Below are 16470 nucleotides of genomic sequence, written 5' to 3' on the forward strand. Positions count from 1 at the left end.
TTCAGGAATATGCAAGCACTGTGTGGGACCCGTACAAAGAAAGGCCGTGCAACGAAGATCAGCACGTTTCGCTTTAAATCGCAAAAGAACCGCCAGCGTCACCGACAAGTTACACCACCTCGGATGGACATCCCTACAAAGCCGACGTAAGGTCGCAAGGCTTACCATAATGTACAAAATCATTGAACAACATGGTCCAGGTGCATTTTGGCAAACTTAGTTAATCCCAGGAACCAAAATTGAGAGCACCCAAGAAGAAGGACAGAAGAGCACATTCAAGGCAGCTTGCCAGACGGGACTACCGGATTCACTCGTTCCTCCCGCGAACCATCTCTGTGTGGAATAATACTTTGACCGAGGCTGTGGTTGGAGCTGCGTCCCCTGGCGTGTTCACGTTGGGAGCTCGTAAACTCCACCAGTAGTGTGTGTGTGTGTGTGTGTGTGTGTGTGTGTGTGTGTGTGTGTGTGTCAGTGTGTGTGTGTGTGTGTGTGTGACGGTGTGTGTGTGTGTGTGTGTGTGTGTGTGTGTGTGCATAGTACTCCCCCCCCCCCACCTTTAAAAGTGTCAGAATAATCAGCCTGTTGATTGTGGACACTCTACGGATGATGATGATGATGATGATGATATAGTATTTGGTAGATCTGACCAAAACCTGAACTACATTCAGCACTGCCGGTGACAAGACTTCTACACGAAAAGAAAGAGCACTTCGTTTTCGTGTCCGACTATGACCATCAGAACAGCAGAGGAGGCAACTGCTTCTTGAATTTGATTGTGGTGGAGAATGTCTTGCCCCCAGTCACATCCCCACTCTCACGGCCAAGAGGGTTTTAGGACAGACGGCGTTCAGTGGGATGGTTCGCAAAGGCCAACTGGCCCCCAAGGCTGCAACATTGAGAGCCAGTGCTGTCTTGCCTCCTAGTTTGAACAGTCAGCCTGCTAAGCTGCGCACACACCCACCCGTGGCGATAATGCCATAATCTTGGCGACAGCGATGTATTCAACAGATACAGAGTTTGAGAATCGTAGTCCTTCACAAAAGACTAAGCTGTAAATGACCTCTCTTTGTAATGGAGAAACCATTGATCATGCAGCTCTCACATTTTGTGTTGGCCATTGTATTACAACGGAAAGGACACATCAAGAGAGAGGGGGAGAGAGTGGGGTTGTTTCACGGACGTGTCCGTGTAGTGGTTGTTGCAGACGACTAATAACTTTTGCTCCTCACTTTAAGAAGGGTTTAGTTTAGGGGAGATAAGTCGCATGGTGTCAGAGAAAAAGCAAATATGGCGACAGGGGTGCTACCTTTCGTGAGAGGGATAGATCTCACAGGGAATGATTTCAAGGTTGGCGATCCGTTGTAAAATATCATTTTCACACTAACCATATATGTCTGAGTTATGTGATAGGTGTTAGATGGCAGCGGAAAGATGATGTTCGCCCAAAATGATAATCATTTGGCGCTGAAATGCCAAATGATTGAATCATGAAACGTTCGTCTGCTTAAAACTGGTTTTGGATGGGGAAGTTGTTCATTTCAGGGAATGGACGGCATTTAATTCTTTTGTCATCATGTTGCCACTACAACAGTTTAAGGCAGGTTAAATGTCAACAAACTGAATAGGTTGTTGCCTGTTGATGTCATTCTTAAAAAAAAATCTTTTGGGGAGTGTGGGCGGGGGGGTAGAGTAGGGTTCGGGGGGAATGGGGGTTGTCACATCATGTTTACAATCCCCTTCCCTCGGACCCCATCCATTCTCGTGTTCTTTTCTATTGTGCTAGTTTTAATCTCATACCAGTCCTCTTAATCGCTTTCTCACTCATGACTCAGTAATGTGCACACCCACACAAATGTGTGTGCATGCATCCACCTTCACCCACTTGTAAACAGACATGTATACACAGACACTTTATCTGGCCATTCTGTCTTTCACATAGGGACATGCTCACAGAAACAGATGTTCATGCACTTGTGTGTGCACATAAACACACATCTATTACAGAATACAGTGAATTCACATAATTGTCCATTTCCAAGAGAATGAGCAGTATTTGACTTCTGAAAACCCATGTTTCTGCAGTTGACTAAGAAATGCATGTAGATCAGAAATTGTCACAACTCTGATACTTATTTAAACATTTTTTTTTTAATGAACCTTTATATTTATTTTCTTAACGTCAAAGAGAAATAAAAGACAAACACAAGCATAGCAACATTATTTTATAATACTAACTATATGTTGTATCATTTGAGGTCTTTTCATAATACTAACTATATATCATAATCATTTCAGCTGCTTATATATACCAGCTACATGTATACTGTGTATACATGACTCACAGATGGGTAGACTGACATACTATCAACTGTACTCTATAGTCACCTTTTATACACATATTTTCATCCATTAGTGATTACATGAAATGTATACAATATGCATCATGGTATAAAGCATTCATGTCTTTATTACAATACATGATGTCATTAATAAGCAGATAGTAAATAAGTGATAAATAGTTGCATATATCCAGACTTTTTCAGTTTTGTCAGGACTCCCTTCATCCTTCCTTAATTCTTCACTCATCACAGTCAAGGTAGCCTATAGTATTAACTGAGAAGAGAAAACAATGAATGCCAAAGAAAGTACACATCAGAAGTAAGTACATTAATTTTAACATGATCCTTATGTATTGATCAGTTACATGTATGGAAACCAATTGTAAGCACATTTAATGACATATTTGTAAGAGAGATATGTTTCTCTGTATAGTGTATATCCCCAAAAACAGAGTATGGCTGCCTGCATGGTGGGGTAAGAACAGTCATGCACATAAAAGCCCACTCATGTACATGCAAGTGAACGTGGGAGTTGCAGCCCATGAACAAAGAAGTTTCTCTGATCATATACATGTTTTGGACATTATGATACTCTTGGCAAGTCTATGGGAGTACATTTTATTGAGTCCATATGTGGCCATAATGCAAATCAGTTTCATGGAATATGTGTGAAATATGCTTATTTAGTTTGTGTTGAAATGTGTTCAGGAAACCTTTCCTGCCCAAGTGCAGGAAATGACAGGACTGAGATGGCTTCGTCTGAGCAACACAGACCTGCAGGCAATGCCGACTGCTTTGGGGAAACTCAATAAACTGGCAAGTTTTATTATAAGATTTTAAACATGTATGTTTTTTGTTTTTTGTTTTTAAAGTTCACTAGGCATTTGTTGTTACAATATTTATACTCATATACCTTTATTAAAGTGTGTGTGTGTGTGTGTGTGTGTGTGTGTGTGTGTGTGTGTGTATCTACCTGCCTCTGATATGATAACATTGTGAACTTGGTGCTGGGCTATAGGAGGACCTGACCTTGGTGCACAACAGCCTGCAGAGCCTTGGGAAAGACCTGCCTCAATTGCCTTCTCTGCACATGGTGAACTGCCGCTACAACAAACTGACTGATGCAGGGGTGCCACAGCAGCTGTTTGCTCTCAGTGATCTTTCCATTGTTGTAAGTTTCACACAAAATTCAAGTTCCAACTGGCATCTGCTTTAAATGTCTCGCTAGCAACCTAACTTTAGTGGGTAACTACCAAAGTCAGTATACTGTATTTTGTCTCCCAGTTTGGTAGTTATGCAGTATCGTTCATCCTGTCGCTGGTAGAAATAACACACAGTCCACAGCTTATTGAGCTTGTCTGTTTCAGGCCTTCATCTGTAGTCTAGATTGAGAATGCATATCTAGAGTTCATATTAAGAATTTTAATTTTTTCAATAATCATAACATGGCATTTTCCTTCAAAACTGGTCAGAATATCATTTCACTTTACTATTTTTGTTATCTAACACACATGTGGATTGCAGATGACATTTTTGCAAAGCAAATGAATTAACTCACTCAGCATCTGTTCAGCAGGAAAAATATACACACAGGTAAGATTTAGAAAGAATTGTGCAGAGTAAAAGGTGAGTTTTAGAGCTCTTATCTTTTGTGATAAATGTCATATATATTACCTCAAAAAGAATTGTGCTTTATACTTTGTTTTATTCATTAATTTGTTGCTGTTTTATGTGTGTGTTAAGTATTTTTATACAGCACCTAAATTTATATAATTCATGAATTTGTCTTGGGAACCAGAAAATTAAAATGAAAAGCAATAACAATTTCACCTCAATTGTAGATGAACTTAAGAGGATGTTAAAAATGGATGGTTTTAGGATTCATCACGCATTGTCATAGTGGTATAATGTTTATGTTTTTTAGAATGAAGCATTATGCTCTTCAGCATTGTGCTCTACAATTCTTCATAACAGGAAGGTATTATGCTTGTGAAAGTTTAATAGTCATGTAAAAAAAAAAAAAAAAAAAAAAAAAAAAGGCTTGTAAACTGTATGCATATGAATGTGAAGATAATGCATACAGTTTGGAATATTTTTTATGAACATGAAGATAAAATTCTGGACGGCTTTCATGTTGCAGGACCTCAGTCACAACAACTTGAAAGAAGTTCCTCCTGAGCTTGAAAATGCTCGCTCTGTTCTTGTGCTCAACCTCAGCCACAATGAGTAAGTCACACTTCTGATACTTTTTGTATGCTTGTAAAATTAACAAAACGAATGAAAACAACTTATCCATCCAATGGATGGGCTAAATAATGAACCAGATAACCAGCCAACCAAATACAAGCACGCATACAGGCAGACCAGTTGTAAGAAAGATGTTTATGAGTACATGACTGAATGTACACACAAAGCTACGAAGCACTCACTGCACACATGTACACATGCTTGCATAGATGATTGAAAATATGTCACAGAGAGAGAGAGAAAGATAGAACAATCATTTAAACTAGAACAGATTTTAAAACTGCACATTAACAGCCAAAGAAAAATATTCAAAAGTAATTTTTTAGACTCCCAAAATTTTCATTGCTTGTTTACTGGATGTTTTTTTAGTTGTTTGTGTGTTGACATTTTTTCATTTATGAAATGTGGAGAAAAAAACCCACCACGGGTTGAATTTACTTCAGTTGATTACTTAATAGACTGCTGGAGAGTTCCGTGGCCATCTTGGATCTTGCGCATGTGCATCTAACTTTTACTCAAAATCGCAAGCAATGCAAAAGACGATCGACATAGGCAAAAGCAGCAAACCTTTGCTGTCCCCCATTTCTTCTGTTGGTATACTCCATTGCTACAACAAAACACTGTACAATATATGCACAATAAAAAAGAACAAAATATGAAGCAAAAAGTCAAAGAAGGAAGCCTTCTGTTTCACACGTTCTGCATGTGTGTGTGTGTGTGCGTGCGTGCGCGCATGTCATTTTTAGTAATCTATACCCTTTTTTGTTGGATGTTTTCATTTGTTTATATTGCTGTGCAATACCCTATTGTCTTAACATGAGTATGTGTGTGTGTGTGTGGGGGGGGGGGTTAGTATATCGTCAGCTATTGGGAATTCTTATTTGACTAGTTTTAATCTCTTCTTATGTTGCGCATGATGATTTTATGCCAGTGTTTACAATGAGCCTGTGATTGCACAACTTAATTTCCATGTGGATTAATAAAGTGTTTTTGATTTGATTTGATTTGATTTGATTTGATCTCTCGATCACCTTGTTGCTCAAAATTTCGGAGCACAGATCATGTGACGCGCCTCGTAAGTCAAGTCAGCACGGAACTCTCCAGCGGTCTATTGTCCAAACAATATTAAATATATAACAATAAAAGTTTATGCAAATCCATAACATGAATGACATAATTTTTCTTTCTTTGTGGCAGGATTGAAATGATTCCCAACCAACTGTTCATCAACCTCACAGATATTGTGTTTGTGGACTTCAGCAATAATAATCTAGGTGAGCTGTTTTGCATTAGTAGTATTGGTTAAAAATATTTAATCTGTTCTGCAATATAAAGAAAAAATTTGAGGGTAACATGGTTGTTGAAATTGATTGTCTTTTGACAAAAATGGGTGTATCAAAATGCACAGCAAGATTGTGTAATGAAGGACATGGAAATTGGTAATTAAAGATTCTTGGTTTGAACCTACTCTGTTTTTTTTTCCCTTGAAAGTCTTCTTGGTTTATTTTACATACTTTTTGCAGTTTCCAGTATGAATATTATGCAGATATTGAACGTTTTGAAATGTGTAAAGTATATGAGAAGAAGTAAAGCATAATCATTCACCAGTTCACAGGTGTAAGACATGTAAAGCAAATATTTGATGTGGTTTTTTCTCAATACGAAACTGTCAAAGAATATTTGATGACATCTTAAAATTTACACACACATACCCAGCTCTATTGTTGTTGTGATAGATGGTTTGTGGAATTTTGTGTACCCTTGTGCAGAAATGCTGCCACCCCAAATGAGAAGGCTGACTAGTCTGCAGACCTTGATACTGAACAACAACCCTCTCATTCATGCTCAGCTCAGGTTTGGTCCTTTTCTCATTGACATGTTGGTGACATGGAATATTAAAATAATTTGGAGGGGTAGTGGGGATAGGGGAGGATGGAAGAGGAAAGAGGAGGAACAGTTGGAACTGGACAGAGAGAAAACAGGTTGACCGGTTTCAAACATATCAACAGTTTTCTTGAAATAATTTGTTAGCCTGAATGGGCGTGTGTGGTAAATTTGCTTGGTGAGCTACATGTGTCCAGTAATGAAAGCTACTGGGGATGTATGTCACATGTCTTGGCCTGAAATTCTTTTTTGTCCAGTCCAGTTCAGCTTTGCAATGATTTACGTGATACAGGCTTCCTCTTATAATGTGTGGTCTTGAAAGAACAGTATGATTTCATTGGGTCTTGAGTTGTGACATGTCCATGATTCTTGTGGATGTCAGCTATACATATCACGAAGGGTGTGTGTGCAGACAACTGCCTGTGCTGACAGCACTGCAGACACTACACATGCGGAACACTCAGCGCACATTGAACAACTTTCCCACTGGCCTGGATACTCTCACAAACCTGCAAGGTAAAGTGTATTGGTAAATCATGGGATGGTTTGGCGGGTTGATTGGTGAACAGACTGATTGATTTGTGAACTGACTGATCAATGTGTTTAGTTAAAACAAGGTGAGTTCTGTGAGTCAGCCTGATGTCTCCCATTTATTCACTTTTTCAGCTCTTCATTTAGCTTCACTTATCCAATGTTTTGTGAGGTACTTGAATTAGATTATCCAGGAAAAGGAAGCAACAATTGATGACAGGTTTTTGCAAGATTAAAACCAAGAAATAATAAATGTTATTGAAAATGCTGTATCCATACTTGCTGCAGCCTTGGGGGCTAGTTGGCCTTTGGGAACTATCCCAATGCCGACTATCCTGAAACTGTCTTGGCAGAGAGAGTGGGAATGTAACTTGGGCAAGACACTCTCCACTGTAATCAAATCTTAGCCCAGATAGTTCGGACACCAGTTGCCTCCTCTGCTGTTCTGATGGTCATAGTCGACAAGACTGACTATCATACATATACGAAATCATCTATCTAAATTTATTTGTTTTCTTCTGTGATACTGCTGACTGATTCAGCAGACAGGCTTTGCTTACTGATTCATAGTTCTGTCATAAATGTGCACGATTTGATCTGAATACATGGATGTGTTTTGCAGATGTGGATCTTTCTGAAAATGCTCTACCGAGAGTACCTGAAGCCTTGTACAAACTTGGATCTCTCAAACGCTTGAATCTCAGTGACAATGAAATTACTGAGCTTTCTCTTATGATTGGTAAGTTTATTATAGCATATGTTTGTTTAGAATTTTGTTTATACCTTTTACACATGCAAATACACCACATGCACGGTTAGGCACATGTACACACACACACATGTCTGTGCCCATGCATCTTGTCAGTCATCCATCACTCATCCATCCACATGCTCTCGCACACTGTTGTGTATGATCAAATATTTCTGATGTCTACTTAGCTGTTCCAAAAGTTACATGTTTCATACATTTATTGGTATTTCTGTTTTTTATTCACTCGTGTAGTACTCATGAAGTACTAGGAAGTAACCTACTAATTAGTTTTTAATTGTTCCAGATGTGTGGGTGAATTTGGAGACACTGAATCTTTCAAGGAATAAGCTGGCAGCTCTGCCTGTAAGTTCATGGGTGTTTATATTTTCAGAGAACAAAAGAATTTTTGTTTTGGATGTTATTGTTCATTCCTCAGTAGTGTTGAAAGGTAGCATTAATCAACTAGTAGGTTATTTATTGAGACATGTACGCCTATGAGGGGATATCTCTATCTCTGTTTGTATCTATCGATCTATCTATCTATCTATCTATCTATCTATCTATCTATCTATCTGTGTGTGTGTGTGTGTGCGTGAGTGTGCATGAAAAAATACGACAGATGAAAGAGAAAAAAAAATTGACTGAGGTTTTTACTGGAATGAGTCCCGTGTTATTCTGTAATTTGTCACAGTTTGATTTTCATTAATCATCTCATAATATAACCACTGGTGTTTCATTTAAATTATGAATGTTATGTTAAATAGAACCAAAACTATGTTCCTAAGCACTGTCAATGCAGGCTTATTCATGGAGATTTGACTGGAGTATGGTTTGTTCTATGATAATTGCTATAAAATTGCACTCCATTGTTTATGTTCTCAAGTTAATATAAAAATATTTTCATTATTGTATGTTCTGTCACAATTGATAGCAGCAATAGTATTACAAGGAAAAAAATGCAGGTCATGGGCGCTTTATATGTATGCATTCTTTTGCATGCATGTTGAAGTTACGCATACACGTTTGTCCATCCTTTTGAGTATGTACAGGATGTGCGTTCATGATTTTGTGTTTCTGTAGATGTGTGTTTCTGATAATGCTTTTATGTATGCAGGTGTCCATTCACAAGTTGGCATCACTGCGCAAGCTGTATGTCAACTGCAACCAGCTGGATTTTGAAGGGATCCCTGCCAATATTGGCAAGCTGCATGACCTGGAGATCTTCAGTGCTGCCAAAAACAACCTGGAGATGATACCAGAAGGGCTGTGCAGGTTAGACACAGCAGCTCTTGATAAGAGTGTTATGCTGTTGTTTGTTTAACTTATCAGTTATGTTATTGGATGGATGAGAGATGATAATATAAATCTGTTGAACAGTGTTTCGTTTCTGTGCAACTGATGACTGTTGCTGTTTTGAATTGAGAGACTGAAATGAGATTATTTGTTATTGGGAATAACTGCTTTGTTTGATTAGGAAGGCACGGTTATGTTACGAAAAGACAATGATGAAAGTACTGATGAATAAAAAAAAAATAAAGTTCTTGTGTAATTTGTTTTCATGTATTTTATTTATTTCTTCACTGGTCATGATTTTTTATAACCTGCAGTCAGGCCTTAACATTCTGTTTTGTTTACAGATGCGGAAAATTGAAGAAACTGATTTTGAACAACAATCGCCTAATAACACTGCCAGATATTCTTCACTTGTTGCCTGAATTAGAGGTATGATCATCAGCCTTTTGATATGTTCATCGGGGACACACATAAAGTAACGGAATACATTATTAATGGATTAAAAAAGATCTAGCTTTCATTTGCCTTGTGGAATGCATTTATTGGCTTTTAAGATTGTGTGTTTATTAGGTACAGATAGAATTAATGGGAGAGTACATTGACTGTATATGTATATGCATAGTGGTGTCCATTGTATTGGCCAAGATAATGGATGCTTTAGATATCTGGCTTACAATATTGTTTGTTGGCTGCATTTACTAAGTGAATACTACAGCTAAGCATAACAGCGGACGGCATAGAACACAGTTTAGTCACTTCACTGTTAAGAATATGATCTGTGACAACTCAGTCACACACCAAAAATCCAGCAGTTTTGAAAGCTCAGGTTGGTGTTTTGTTCCCCAACAGACGTTGGATGTGCGTGACAACCCTGACCTGGTCATGCCCCCCAAGCCAGCAGAACTGAGGAAGAACATGGAGTTCTACAACATTGATTTCTCTCTCAACACCCAGCTTCGTCTGGCAGGCGCTGCACCTGTGCCCGCCTCTGGCAACACACCTCGTATGTTTGTGCTTCTGAGAAACCTGTGACGTCTGTGTCTGTCTGCGTTTAACCACTGTTTTGTGTCAACTGCAAGACACCATTACCGTTGCTCTTTTCACTAGGACTAAGGTGCACAACTTCAGTTAAACTAAAACTATTGCTGTATAACGCTTTCCATTAACATGCAGGTAAATATGGAAAGAGGTACATAGTAGCAAACTCAGAAACTTTATATGGTAATTGTCAAACTGTCCGTTTTATGTCGGTACTCTTTTTTATTTTCGTTCGAGTGTTCGATTTTCTGCTTTTATTATGGTACTGTTTTTGTATACTTGATCTGCTTTGGTTGTTGTAGGTCTATTACTCTACTGTGTTTTTCATTGAGCTTTCTTAAACTTTTCATGCATTCAGAACAATTTTTCGCAATTTGCTTGAAGCTTCCATTGTATTGGATAAATAATGATTTGGCAAGATTTCAAGCCCAAGCCCTTGGGATCTTTCCTTTATTCTGTCCAAGATGTAACTGTTCATGAAGGAGTGTTTTTTTTTAAGTTCTTTGTGACTTTTGTGGCAGACATGATAGTAAGTTACAGGTTCTTTATGTTGAAAAGCCCCAGACGATGAAAATAACTTTTATGATGAGTGATGAATGCAGGAAGTGCTGGTGATAAAAAGTGTCAGAAACTAGATCATCTGTTTTGTATTGTCTTGCCATATGTTTTTCTGTCTTAATTAATTTTTGTACTCAGAGCAAACATTCATGAGATATGTGGTCTCTGTAGCTGTGAAGAGCGACCCTGTGGCCAGGAAGTTGAGACTGCGCAGACGGCGAGACGGCCAGGAGAGCGAGAAAGTTCTGAAGGTAGGAAAGACAACTGTGTATCAGCCAAATAAATCATGGCAGAATTACCATTCATGATCACACCATCTTTGTTCAGTTGGCTGATCACTGAGCTCCTTATGAATGACAGTTTTATGTTTGTTTTACTCCTTTGACTGATCATAACAAAACAGTTGTTTTCTGATGCTATCAGTATTCATGATACCAATGAAATGGGGTTGTCTGTGCTAATTATGAAAGATTATGTGATAAAAATGAAAACATATCATTATACCAACATTGACAGAGCATGCATGATAAAGATGAAAATGGATGTGCATGTCAACCCTTTCAAGCGTATTGATGTTTAAAAGTGGAAACATGCTCTGTATGTTGACACTGACAGGGTATGCGTGATGTGGCCAAAGACAAAGCAGAGGGGAAAAACAAAGACGATGAAGAGAAGGAGCCAGTGAAGTAAGTACACGGCTATGCTGATAATTCCTTTTGTCTGAAGTAACATCTTTTGTGACTGTGCATCGTCTGAACTATTGTGATTATAATTTCAGTTATGTTTACAGTTGGGTTTGTTTGAGTTGTTTACTTAAAGGTAACATCTCGTGTAACTGCGTATTGTCCTGACTGTTGTGACTGTTATAGTTTCTGCTGAGTTTTTTGTTTTCCATTTTTTTTGTTTTGTTTGTTTATTGGTAAAATCTTCTGTGCCTGTGCATTGTCCAGGCTATTGTAGCTACTATGGATTTTATTTAACCTGTGTGGGCAGACCAAAGAGATGGGATGAGCATCTGGAGCGACCTCATTTGGATTACAGTGAGATTTTTGATGAAGATGTGGGACAGATTCCTGGTGAGTTTAACAGGCTTTTTTTTTTTTTTTTTTTTTTACTTAATTTCTTTTTCAGCAGGCTTTTTAATCCTTTCAGTGCCAATCCTATTTTATGCTCAGTGATAAATATTCGTCAAGGGATTTTGGTCACAGAGGGTAATAATTTTTTTTTTTTAAATAATAAAATCTTCCATAAATCCTACAATGATGCAGATGGATAATGTCATCTTGGGGCACCTTTTTGCACACTGGAAGGGGACGGAAATTTTGGTCCTGAGGCACTTAAGAGGTTGATAGTAATGAATTACTAGTATGGGCAAAAGTATACTTGAGACAGTGTTACTGTGATTTTTGTTATTCCTGTATTTGATTACAAGGTTTATGTGTTTGTCAGTGCTTGGTATTCTGTTTTATAAAGTACTTTGTATCATTTTAACACCTCTTACTGAATGCAATAACCTCAAGAGGGAAGGTATGTGTGTGTAGGTGGGGAGTCAGTCTTAAGCTGGCCTCTCTCACCCAAACATTTGATCTTAGAAGTACATTTTAATGTAAAAATAGAGGCTGGTTGACTCCTCATCAGAAAAAGGTGAATCTGGCAGTTGTTATCATTGTAAGTAAATGAGATTGATTATATTCTTGACATAAAAAGTGAAGTGGTCATTGAAAGAGCTGCAGACTGACTGACTTTGCTTTCAGGAATTTCATGCTGGGAAATTGAGAACTTTCTTCCAAATCCAGTGGAAGATGGTAAGTCTGAACGAAAAGGAGAGATTGACTTGCAGTGTCCATGTACAACAGCTAGTGTCAAAGCCTAAGATGGATTTGTATTCTAGAACTGGGCCATTGTACTATTTGTACTCTTAACAGTAAATTGTTTTTGTGTTGGTTTTTTTCATCTGAAAGGGTAAACGTCTGCATATTTGTGTTAAAGTGTTTGCATGTTTATTTGAATATTTTGTGTGTTTATGAGAGCCTGAATGAATACACATGGAGGGGAGTGGGGGCAGGGGGGGGGTATGTTTGTGCATGTGCACATATGCTTTCATGGTTTTTAGTGGTGCACAGAATGATTCACTACAGAGAGATTACATACAACTAAGATTTTTGAAATTTCAAATGCATGTAGGTACACATCTTCATGAGTAAGGTGAACATAATGGACATTACTGCATAACGCCTTAAAAGAATTTTGGTATTCAGGACTCATACATGTTTTGTGTAGCACTTTGTATAGATACAGTGGACATAATGGACATCAGTATATAACACTTTAAAACAAATCTGCGTGTTTGTGTAGGGCTGATTGGCAAGTTCTACGAGGGTGACTGCTACATCATCCTCAAGACCTACATTGATGACACCAACAGTCTCAACTGGAGTATATGGTACTGGATTGGAGAGAAAGCGTCTGTGAGTATTCTTTATAGTGTACCCTCTGGCTCTCTGTCTTGCTCTAGCTTTCTGTCTTGGATCACGCTCATCATTTCACATGGGCGCATGCATGCGTGTGTGCATGCACAGTCACACACACACACACACACACACACACACAAACATTTACACATGAACTAATACACATACACACACATATAGATAGACACAGACACAGGTGCACAGTCACACACACACACACACACACACACACACACACAGATACACAAGTGCACACACACACACACATACACCCTCAGCCCCCCCACACACACAAAGATACACAGACCCAGGCACACAAACACACACATACACACACACACACAACACCGTGGTCTCTAACTACCAGATTTTGTTGGACAGCTGGACAAGAAAGCCTGCTCTGCCATTCATGCCGTCAACTTGCGGAACCTTCTGGGAGCCCACTGTCGCTCCATCAGACAGGACATGAACGATGAAGACGAAGAATTTCTGAACCTGTTTGACAACGGTGTTTCCTACATTGAGGGGGGTCGTACAGCCAGTGGATTTTTCACCGTGGAGGACCATGTGAGTTTGGGATAGTGGTTACACAGCTTTTTTTTTTTTTTTTTAATCTTTTTATGCTGTCAGATTTTTTTGTGTGTGCAATAATTTTGATTACACATACTTAACCGTGACCCACTAGTGCAGACTCCGGCAGGGGTCTGATATTCCTGTACTGTGCAAACTACTATCCGCCTATGCGGAGAAAACGAAAGTAGCTATGGCCGATAACCTCCTGGAAGTAGGTAACCTCCCCTTTGCCCCCCTGACTAGCGCCCTCTTTTTCTGGCAGCCATCTTGACTCCTGTTCCTGTGCTCTTCATACGGCTAAGTTTTTTTTTTTTGTATTTTCTGTCTGTCTGTCGATTCTCTGGCGTTCTTGTTTTTTTTAGTGTAAGGAGTTAAGGGCCAAAACACTTGATGGAGGGGGGCTCCTTCTCTGAAGACTTGTATTGTCCAGCTCTCCCAAGAGTTTCTTATCACTATCAGTTTGTGACAATGGTTCAATATTATCTTAGTTCTAGTGTTTGGTATTTTGTTAACTGTTTGTTGTTAAATTTCACAGTTGCTTTTGTTGTTTATTTTGTTTATTAACTGATTTGATTATCTATTTATGATTTCATTGTGTATTAATGATTTATTTGCAGGAATATGAGCTGAAATTGTATCGGGCAACAGGAACTCAATCTGTGCACATGGAAAGGGTAAGTATGTTGGTGGTGGTGTTTTAATGATGTTATATTTTGTATATCAGTGATAAAACACCAGGAAGAAGTAGGGCTTCATGCTTCAAGAGTTATGATTCGTGCAGATACAACACACAGCAGCTCACATGTCACTGCACACATGTGCACGCACATGTACTCACACACACAAACATATGCACTCGCATGCATAAACACACACGAAAACACACACACACACACACACACACACATACTCATTCACTCACACACACTCACTCTCTCATACAAACACCCACTTTCACAGATATACAGAACTCTTAATTAAGGTTCTTCCACAGACTCGCTCTTTACTCCTTTGAGTCAAAATTGTATAGAATTATCCATACTTGAACATACACCACAAGAACATTAGTGGCATGCATTTGCGTATGCTTTACTGTTGACAGAGCTACTTGTGTAAGCCAGCCATGGATGCAAGTGCTGAGGAAGAGAGCTATGCTGTTGTCTCGCATCCTGAAGGCAAACATTAACAAACATTATTCAGGGAGAGTATAGGTACAAAACAAAAACTTAAGACAGGACAGAGAAATTTATACTAAAAAGGTAACATGAAGATAACTTAAATTGTGCTTGTTATGAAAAGAGAGAGAGAGAGAGAGAGATGCACTTCTAGAAACAGAAAGACACAATAAGAGAATCAAAGTTGACAAAACAATCAAGCATACTGACTGTAGCGACTCTACGTATTGAAGCATTATATAGCACTGTCTTGTCCTTATCTGTCAGGTGCCTGTGGTTGTGGATGCTCTGGATAAACGCCATGTGTTCCTGTTGGACGGTGGGATGAAACTGATCATCTGGGTGGGCAAGAAATCCAACCTGGTCACTCGCACCAAGTCCAGGTCAGCAACTCAGCTCTCTCTCTCTCTCTCTCTCTCTCTGTCTAGTTCACACAGATGCACAGAGTTTCATATATATGAGTAAATGTAGAGACTTGTGAAAAGAATGTAGAATGTTTATATTAATCCAGATCAGACATAGAGGATAGAAACAGCGCAAGCATGCTCACAAACGCTTTTATTTCTCCACAATGAAAGTACCAGGTGGACAAAGGGGAGGTTACCTACTTCCGGGAGGTTATCAGCCGTAGTACTCTCGTTTTCTCCGCATAGGCAGAAAGTAGTTTGCACAGGACAGGAATGTCAGACCCCTGCCGGAGTCTGCACTAGTTGGGTCACGGTAGGTATGTTATTTAAACTTAATTTTAGGTAGAAAAATTTCCTGTTTGGTTTATGCAAGGAATCAAATCATTTTGTAACGTGTTCCGTTTTGATAAATTCCAAACTGTTCTAAATACTCACTTTATTGAATAGAAACTTAGCCAACAAGAAACTTGCATAGAGTATCACTGTTCATTTTCACCCGAAAGTAGTTAGTACAGAGCACATAATAAATTCAGATCAATGTGAAAAGCTGAAAGTTGTTAAATGTGGTGATTGTCTGATCTTGAAATAGAATTATTTCAGGTGTGTAGGATGAGGGCATATAGGGCAGTAAGTAAGTAAGTAATGTAAGGTAAACAACATTACAAGAATGAACAGGAATGAGCTCTTTCCAATGGTCTTCCCTGTGTTTGTTGCAGGCTGATAGCAGAAAAGATCAACAAGAACGAGCGGAAGGGCAGCGCAGAAATCACAGTGATGCCTCAAGGGCAGGAGACGGCAGAGTTCTGGAAGTTTGTGGGCGGTCCTCCTGTCAATCTGGAGGTTCAGGTCAGGTCACGCAATCAGCCTGGGTCATTTGGTGACCTCTGGCCTGTCCTGTCCTGTCCTGTCTCTCTCTTTTATCTTTTATTTTATAAGATTTTTTTCCCTGTAAGATATTATTGAAGTATGATTTCTCAGAGAAGAAATAAGTGTGATTTGTTGTTAAGGTAGCTGCCTTCTACTTCAGGTGACGGTGGACAGAGTTTGTTTCAATTAGATATTTATATTATTAATATTTATTCGAAAACAGTTTTTTATTAGTTAAAGTATACTTTCAGGATGTGTGTGTCCTGTATGAATGTGCATCTCTTTTTTTACATATCTGCTTGCATGTGTATTTTTTAGTTTGCCTTTACTTTTTTA

General features: G+C 38.8%; 1 protein-coding gene across 2 annotated transcripts in view; it reads left to right on the forward strand.

Moving 5' to 3' along the window:
- Positions 1 to 1265: 1265 nt before the first annotated feature.
- LOC143292425 (protein flightless-1 homolog) overlaps positions 1266 to 16470 on the forward strand; it is a 32998-nt gene continuing 17793 nt past the window's right edge. For both annotated transcript variants that reach the window (XM_076602693.1, XM_076602694.1), the window contains exons 1-21: positions 1266 to 1347; positions 3048 to 3155; positions 3358 to 3510; positions 4480 to 4565; positions 5784 to 5860; positions 6356 to 6440; positions 6883 to 6986; positions 7624 to 7740; positions 8057 to 8115; positions 8867 to 9024; positions 9390 to 9474; positions 9895 to 10048; positions 10813 to 10892; positions 11257 to 11327; positions 11635 to 11717; positions 12396 to 12446; positions 12997 to 13109; positions 13494 to 13679; positions 14303 to 14359; positions 15128 to 15243; positions 15984 to 16113. In XM_076602693.1, the coding sequence (XP_076458808.1) occupies positions 1288 to 1347; positions 3048 to 3155; positions 3358 to 3510; positions 4480 to 4565; positions 5784 to 5860; positions 6356 to 6440; positions 6883 to 6986; positions 7624 to 7740; positions 8057 to 8115; positions 8867 to 9024; positions 9390 to 9474; positions 9895 to 10048; positions 10813 to 10892; positions 11257 to 11327; positions 11635 to 11717; positions 12396 to 12446; positions 12997 to 13109; positions 13494 to 13679; positions 14303 to 14359; positions 15128 to 15243; positions 15984 to 16113 (2133 nt within the window). In that variant the 5' untranslated portion in view covers positions 1266 to 1287. The remainder of the gene's footprint in view (positions 1348 to 3047; positions 3156 to 3357; positions 3511 to 4479; positions 4566 to 5783; positions 5861 to 6355; positions 6441 to 6882; positions 6987 to 7623; positions 7741 to 8056; positions 8116 to 8866; positions 9025 to 9389; positions 9475 to 9894; positions 10049 to 10812; positions 10893 to 11256; positions 11328 to 11634; positions 11718 to 12395; positions 12447 to 12996; positions 13110 to 13493; positions 13680 to 14302; positions 14360 to 15127; positions 15244 to 15983; positions 16114 to 16470) is intronic.

The sequence above is a fragment of the Babylonia areolata genome, chromosome 18 (assembly GCF_041734735.1).
Source record: "Babylonia areolata isolate BAREFJ2019XMU chromosome 18, ASM4173473v1, whole genome shotgun sequence".
In the NCBI taxonomy this organism is placed as follows: Eukaryota; Metazoa; Mollusca; class Gastropoda; order Neogastropoda; family Buccinidae; genus Babylonia; species Babylonia areolata.